This window comes from Asparagus officinalis, chromosome 4 (genome assembly GCF_001876935.1).
Source record: "Asparagus officinalis chromosome 4, Aspof.V1, whole genome shotgun sequence".
Lineage (NCBI taxonomy): Eukaryota > Viridiplantae > Streptophyta > Magnoliopsida > Asparagales > Asparagaceae > Asparagus > Asparagus officinalis.
In genome coordinates this window covers 2,766,665-2,775,385 of record NC_033797.1, presented here as the reverse complement: position 1 = coordinate 2,775,385, position 8,721 = coordinate 2,766,665, and the positions used below count along the sequence as shown (strand labels likewise).

General features: G+C 38.0%; 1 protein-coding gene across 1 annotated transcript in view; it reads left to right on the top strand.

Moving 5' to 3' along the window:
• The window catches only part of LOC109836230, a 14,043-nt gene extending 5,322 nt beyond the window's left edge, over positions 1-8,721 (top strand). The window contains exons 4-8 of the mRNA XM_020404098.1: positions 6-151; positions 261-508; positions 6,371-6,456; positions 7,333-7,390; positions 7,453-8,721. Of these exons, the coding sequence (XP_020259687.1) occupies positions 6-151; positions 261-508; positions 6,371-6,456; positions 7,333-7,390; positions 7,453-8,177 (1,263 nt within the window). The 3' untranslated portion in view covers positions 8,178-8,721. The remainder of the gene's footprint in view (positions 1-5; positions 152-260; positions 509-6,370; positions 6,457-7,332; positions 7,391-7,452) is intronic.

Here is an 8,721-nt window from a genome sequence, read left to right as displayed (position 1 = left end):
AAGAGGATAATAGAAATGTAAATGAAGAAAATAAAAGCAATAGGGATAAGGAAGCAAATGAATATGAGAATGTGAAAGAAAATGAGGAAGCCGATTTTGATGATGACTTTGTGACGAGCCCAAGAGACAAGAAAATTGTAGAAGCTGTTCGGTGAGTATAGATCTTTCCAATTTTCAATTCTCATGAAATTTTACTTTTTAAAGTTTTCATATAATATTTGCGTAACTCTTTGTTAACTATATGCATTTAAACTCTACAGAGATGTTTCTCAAAAAGAGGAATGTGGTATTGATCAAAAGAAAGAAACCTCATCCATCAAATGGGCTGTCAGAAAGAGGAAGAGGAAGGATGGACCTTCTGTTACTTCACCCTATTTGCGTCTAGATCAACCCAAAGAAGGCACAAAGAAGAAGCATGTCATCCAGACATTGTATAGTCCTGAGGGAGCTACTAAAAAAAAGTGCAAAAATGAAGAAAGCTGTATGCCTACATCTTGCAACTATCCAGGAAAGTTTTATACCTCGTTGTTCTGGAAAAAAATTTGTACCCATTTATTCACATTTTTGTACCTCTTTAGCATACTTTTATACTCACTTATTCAAGTTTTATACCTTGTTCTTCTGAAAAAAAAATTTGTACCCACTTATTCTGATTTTATACCTCTTCAGTATAATTTTATACCCACTTACTAAAGTTTTATACCTCGTTCTTCTGGAAAAAAAAATTGTACCCACTTATTCACATTTTGTACCTCTTTAGCATACTTTTATACCCGTTTACTCAAGTTTTATACTTCTTTCTTCTGAATAAATATTTGTACCCGCTTATTCATATTTTATACCTCTTTAGCATAATTTTATACCCACTTACTCAAGTTTTATACATCGTTCTTCTGAAAAAAAGAATTGCATCCACATATACATAGTTTTTGCTCAAATTATCACATTATAGCGAAGCACATCCATATAACCACATTATCAACTTTGCAAACAAAATGTACTCTTTTCTAAGAACACATAATTGCATCCATACACTTTCAATAACATTCTGAAACACATGATTATTTTTAAAACAAAATGAAATCCACCAAATCCAAATACTACTTTGTTGTGGCCCTCCATTAGCTTTCTCGACCTCCATATGCAGCATTTTTCATCTACAAAAAAAACACCTTTATCAACACACATGCATTGAAATGAATTATCACATAAAATTAAGATTAAATATAATACCTTAGCCAGAGGACAACTCGTTATGTAATGTCATTTTCCCTTACAAAATCCACAATCTTTGCTTTTTATACTCTTTTCCTGTGCTATCTCCATTCCGGACTTAATTCTAATAGCATGTGCTGGTCGTCGCTTCGTGGCAACATGCTTATCAGGATCACGAATAGTGATTTGAGTTGTTTCCTCTATAGAGATGAGTATGGATGAAGTATGCATCTTATTGCTGGCGTTGCTCTCATTTCCATTATCCTTAAGTTCCTTCTCTTTCTTATATGTCTCAACTTTAAAAATGTGTCTAAAAGAGCACTAAACTTATCATGAAGTGTTCTTGATATCAATGTATCTTCTAGTGCATTGTTACATCTACTCCTAAGGGCCCATTGTTTAATGATATAAAGTTGGTATTCACTATTTGTAATGCAATTTCTAACAACTCCGAGATCAACATGTCTTGCGTTAATTGTCCATCGTTGCATAATATATCTTGATTCTTGATGGGATTTCTAATACTTGATTTTTTACCAAAATGTGCAAGCTATGTCTGCATAATATCCTTCCATCTCAAATCGCGCACAAGAGCACTTAATTCTTTTTTCTTCGGATGCATCGAAGACTACATGATGCTTTAATATCTTCTTGTTTTCAGCCTCCCCATCTATATTCCAAACGGCATGAGTAGCATTTGCGCCATCCTTCGACAACCTTTCATGAAGCATAGAGTAACTGTCTTTGAGTTTTTTCTGAAATATAGTAAACATATTCTTTGTATAATTATCCCTAGCTTGTTTTTCAATTGGATGCTCGATTATCAATGTAGGAATTGAGTTTGTGGACTTAAAATCTTGCTCAAGTTCAGCGGCTCGACGAGCTTCGACGGTTTTATCATATTGCTTAACAAAATCATGTAACTTAGTATTGGCATTCACAAAATGATCAAAAAAAGCATTAATTTCCTCATTCCGCTGAGTAGATGTCATTCCTGCAGTAAAAGTACCTTTAAAATACACAGCAATCCAATGACCTCGATGATTGTACAAATTTACTAACCAACTTCTCTTATCTGCCCTATATATGTCCCTCATTTCTTCCCAATGTTTTTCAAAATTTTCTATTGTTTTACTCAAATACCATTTGTTATACTTTATAGAAACTTCCTCGCCATAATCATTATGCACAAATTGAAGATTTTGCAAGGCATTCCTATGAAGGTGCCAAGAACAAAAGCAATGACAAGTTTGAGGAAAAACTTTGTGAATTACACAACACATAGTTTTATCTTGATCAGTGATGATTGTTAATGGTGCTATACCTAACATACATTTTAGCATTGGCTAAATAACCATATAAAGGTCTCCTCTGTTTCATCGGCCAATAGTGCACACCCAAATAAAGTGGATTGTCGATGATGGTTGACACGTAAATGGTGCAAACGATATTTTTTTAAATTATTTGTTCTATATGGAACATCAAAACACATCTCCAAATTGCAAGTAAGAAGTCCTGACCCTACCATCCATCCAAATAACACTTCGCATCGTACCATCATTTTCTAAATCTAGTGCAAAGAAAAATTATGGATCAAATATCTTTTTCTCTTGAAATTGACGAACGATGTTCACGCACTCATGACCGACATTGTTTATTCGTTTATTTCTAAGATGACGTTGCCATTTTTGTTGAGTGAGAGAGCCTTGTTCATTTCCATGAGCAACGTCTACAACCTTACAAATGGTAGATAGGCATAAACCTTGATTGTCAAGAGTATCTATCAATCTTTTTATCGATTGAGATCGATGAAACGTCTGATGTGAGTGGTGCTTCTTTACCCGGTTTGGAGTGGTTAATGGATGACCATTATGATTAATGTTAAAATTTCGGACCACCCATTTTCCAGTGCTTCTATCAAGTCCAATAATCATCCTTGCGTTGCATCCACATCTAGTGTCGGACTTTCGAATTACATTCCGACCATCTTCTCTCTTATCTTTTAAAAATTTAAAGCATTCTTTGTCACATACAAACGTTCTAGATATGATTGCATCTTTCTTTCTCGACCAAGATGTATGACCCTTGCGAATACCAAATCCCTTAAGTCGGGCATATGCATTGTAGAAATTATAAGCTTCCACATGAGTAGAGAACTCCATACCGATATATGGATCAATAGCAATATGTTCGCCATTTTCAACACCAATAGGCTCATTAGGCTCATCATATCTAGAACCATGCTCGGATGCCTATAAAAATAGAGAAACAAAACTTATGAAAAAAAATACTCAATTCAAGCTTAAAGACAACTTGTTGTAGATAGTGGATATTTTCACCTGAGACAAAAAACTTGTTCTAGATAGAAGATCATGTTCCTCGCCTTCAATGACAAGGGTTGTAAGATTGTTTTCATCTTCATCGATTGTTGTATCACGTGAGAGAATTGTTGGAGTGTCCATAGCTGAAATGAATTTACGTATAAGTTCATATTCATATAGCAAATATTCCAAAAATTCATATAAGTTCATATCCAAAATCAACATAAATTACAAAATAAAAATTTCATAACTATTAGTGGCAGTCGTCATCACAGCACTTTTCACCCCTCAATGCGCAAGGAAGAGAAGTATTTATTGAAGCCTATCATACTCAAAACATTATTCTCAAAATTACGAGTGACATTAAAATAGTTGAAAAATGATAACTTCTACAAAAAGTACTGAGGAGAATTACTTGCAATTGAGAGGAAGGGAGGCACGGCGTCTCGTCGGTGTCGTCGGAGGAGGGGATCGCGTCGGTGGGCGCGCTCGGCGGAGGGGAGTGCGGACGAGGGAGAGGTCTCGTCAGATCTGAGCTGTGCGGGGAGACACTATTCGTTCGGAGGCGGGCTCAGACCTAGTTGTGGCGGGGATCGTCCAAGGTCGGTCTCAGCGGAGGAGGTCGAGCGCGACGGAGGGGAGGTGAATGGGGGAGCTGTCGAGCGGATCTGAAGGTGCCGCGCGATCCAGATCTAGGCTGTGGCGGAAGAGAGGAGGAGACGAGGACAGGGGTGGGTGTTTGGGGGGAAATCTGGGAAAAGGGTTTTTTAGTTTGGGGATTTTTTAGGTGATTTGAGTTATTTGAATGGATGGTTGAATCCATTTGAGGAATAGTAAATGGACGGTTGAGATTTCGCAACCTTAGATGGACCTAAGGAGTCACCTTAGGAAAACATTATCCATATATATATATATATATTATATATATATATTATATATTATATATATATATAGAGAGAGAGAGAGAGAGAGAGAGAAATATGGGTATGCTTGGTACCAAGCACAAAAAGTTATGCTTGGTAGTGAGGTGTCACATTTCCCTCCACTCATTCAAATGTGGGACCACATTCACATGGGTAATGAGTGGATGAGGATGTGACACATCACTACCAAGCACAAAATTTGTACTTGGTACCAAGCATACCCATATTTCTCTCTCTCTCTCTCTCTCTATATATATATATATATATATATATATATATATGCAATATGTGTCATTTGCATTGATCATGGCAACTCCTCTATACAGATAAAACCTATCAGAACTTACCTGTCTTGATGTGTTTGAAACCGAAATTGGAAGCAAGTTTTCAAACCTCAGTCCAAATGTTGCTATAGTTGGCCACCAGAGACCGTTTTAAGTTGATAGCTCGCTGGTGTTTCATATGCATACCCATAGGCAATATTTGGTTAGGCTTGTATGCTGGAGTTTTGCGTACCCATAGGCTTTTTTTAGTTAGGCTTGTATGCTATAGAGTTCTGCCTTGAATAAGCCAGGAAGTATGTGCTAACTCAATACCAATAGAAGGCCCATTCAATGTAATCTAAGAAAATCCTCACATTTAATGTTTGCCATCTGCTTTAATAAGTGAAGTTCCTTAATCTTGAATCCTATGTTTGAGCTGTGGGCTTATCTTAAGCAAGCCTTTTTTGTTAGGCAATTTTTATTTAGGCTTAAGTATGTTGGAGTTCTGCCTGGAATAAGCTAGAAAGTACGTGCCAACTCAACGGTCGTAGTAAGTCAATTCAATATAATCTAAGAAAATCCTCACCTTTAACGTTTGCCATCTGCTTTACTTAGTGAAGTTGCTTAATCTTGAATTTTATGCCTGAGCTGTGGGCTAATCTTAAAGCAAGCCATTTTCTAACCCTCTATCTATTTCTTGCATTCTTTTTCCCCCGATAGGCATTTACGATCACCTTCCTCATCATCGCCGTACTCGATTCAGGTCTTCATGTGGAAGGCAATCTCACCATCTTAATCACCCAAAAAAATCTGAATGCCAATCAAGCACGACTTCTTCATCAGAAGCTTGTTTCATTGTGGATGCATCAAGCATTAGCAAAGCAACCAAGAGTGGCAAAGAAGCACTCCCATATCTCCATCATTTTGGTATGTTTAACATGTTTCATGGGTCACTTTTACCATCTGCATTGAGATGCTTAGTAGGTTAGCATCCTCCTAGGATGGTGACTCTGAATTCCTGTTGTTCATGGTTGACATGCATGCGATAGCATAATATGGGTCAATTATAGGGAGATTTAACCTTCCTACAACCTTCACTCCTTATTCCTCTCATGCTAACCTTCCTACGACCTTTACTTCTTATTCCTTTCATACTAACCTTCCTATGACCTCTAATCCTTATTCCTTTCATTGCCCCCTCCATATTTTAATCTCAAAACAGTAGCAATCAAGATCACACTACTACTACTACTACAAAGCTGCCTCTATCCCAATTTTTAGACATTGGCTTCATGAATCCTGTCTACTGATTGCAGTTATTAATTTACATCTGTGAAGTGGCAACTAATCTTAACCGAAGTGGCATCCCATACTTGCACTATCTATGGTGAAGAAAAGAAAACACGTCATGCATGAATCACTTCTTTCTTGTTTTTATTTAGCTGGTCCTACTTGATTGTGCCTGTGATAACATCAAATTAGATCATATGAAGTGAATGTGGAATTTTTTATGTTACAATTTGTCTGTCATTATGTTTACATATTCATTTTGCGACTTACTACTGCGACATCTTGGTGGTGGTTTCATTCATTGGTTTTTGGTTCTTTTTAGATCATTCTCAACCCTGATTTTATTCTTCTCATACAGAGGCTCGATACAAGTTCTTATCTGCACTTGAGGGAGATAAACAACAATTACAGCGGTTTTACAATGCATGCCGGGGCCTTTCTCAGGTAAAGAATATATTTCATAAGAATAAACCTGCAACCATGCGTGATTGACAATGAGAACAATTCTGATATGATTTTGACTTTTTGTGAATTTCTTTGGTTTATAGGGCAAGTTATAGTTATATTAGTACAACGATAGTGTTTCTCCGGGTGAAATAGATTTCTTTTTCCAAAATTTTAAATGTATTGGAAATTGAGAGACCCAATTCTGATAAAGATGTTTATCCATGAGTTCACAAGTCTGAACCAATTAGCACTTCAACTTTTGCTTGAACGTGGCTTCAATTTAAGTTTTGGATGAAATTGTTACATCATTAAGTATCCTGGAAATATGAAATATAAGAAAGAAGAAAAAAAGATGATGGCTAGGTGACTCTTGGAAAAGTAACTATGATATGTACTAGGCTGAGCGATTTCTTCTTCTTCTTCTTCTTTTTTGGGTTGACAATGATTTGAAATTTATAGGAACAATGTAGCATAACCACCATCACCCAGGCTATTAATATTTTGCAGTATTTAGTCAAAGAATTGCGTAATAGTTCTTTATGCATTATCCTATGTCTTATGGCATAATATTGTGAGGGGGTGAAAGTTCTCTGGTGTTTGGGGTCCATTTTGTGACTGATGATTTTAGGGGTACTTTTCCACGTAGATTAGCTTGAGGGGACAATACCAAATTACTCTTAGCTTGCTACTAGTTAGTGGAGACAATACCAAATTACTCTTAGCTTGCTACTAGTTGCTTATTGCAGCCTGCACAGAAGTAATCCAATCTATTCTTCGTCTTATGTATTGTTTTCTTATTTCAGCAAAACAGTTACGTTCCTGTAGCACCACCGGACGCAAGACCAACTCCCAACCCATGTTTTCTTATTTCAGCAAAACAGTTACGTTCCTGTAGCACCACCGGACGCAAGACCAACTCCCAACCCATCACATATACACTCAAATGTGTCAGCAGCGCACCACCGGACGCAAGACCAACTCCCAACCCATCACATATACACTCAAATGTGTCAGCAGCACCAGCACCTTCACATTCTCCTGTTCCTGAAGATGTACAACTAGCCATGGCTATTAATGCCTCCATTCAATCAGCCTTAGCTGAGGGAGTCCCTATTCCTAATCCCCAACCTGTTAACCTATCAACTAACACCAATGGCTGGGCTCCCTCAGAAAATACCACCACCACCACCTACAATGGTTGGGGCCAATCAAGTGGAGCTCCTCCGCCATCAAAAGTAGCAACTACTTCAGATCCATTCAACGGGTGGTCTGGAGTGAGGCCAAGCAGTAGTTCACCCCACCTTCACAATAGCCAGCTTGAGACTCCATCAGTTCTTCCTTCAGCTCATGAGGCACCTCCTACTGTGACAGTTCCTTCAGCACCTCCTACTGTGACAGTTCCTTCAGCACCTCCGTTGGCTGAGGAAACATTCTATCCGGGACCCGTCCAATACCCAACAATAGATTCCAGCCAGGTGGACTTAAGTGTGCCAGCTGCTGGGAGCAAGGCAGAACCTTTTGATCCAAAGGAGGACAGCAGCGGCGGCGAGTCATCCTCTTGTGTGATATGTTTGGATGCTCCGGTGGAGGGAGCTTGCATTCCTTGTGGTCATATGGCTGGATGCATGTCATGCTTGAATGAGATCAAAGGGAAGAAATGGGGTTGCCCTGTGTGCTGTGCCAACATAGATCAAGTTATAAGGCTGTATGCTGTTTGAGAGTGGAAACTCAAGTTCTTCACTGAGTAATGTCTATATGAAATTATCACATATTTGGTGCTTTCCCGCACGCTATGTTCATAGAAGTTTCCAAGGGATGACATAGTGATGTATGTATATAGAGTGGACGTAAAAATTTGTGAGGATTCAGCAGGGCTTATTGAAGGTTTCAGCAGCTGAGATTTGGGAGGGCTGATCTCATGAAACCCTGGTGGTTTACCTCGGCCATGGTTTTTTTTTTTTTTTTTGCCAAAGCTATGTCGTTTCACATGTTGGCTTGTTATGTGCAAGTACATGACAGTTTAGCTCGAGGTTCTTGGTGCCAATTCTTTTTGTATCATGTTGTTAAATGTTATGACTTTTTGAGTATTTGGATGGAGTGGAAATGTTGCATAGTATAGATACTGAAAGGAGAAGTGGAGCTCTTTCATATTATGTTCTGTCTATGTAGCTCTTTCAGTTGAAGATATCTCTAGTTGTCTGATCGTTTTTGTTCGCGAACCTTATTCAGAGTCGAATCTATTCGGAGTCAAATCTGTTTGCA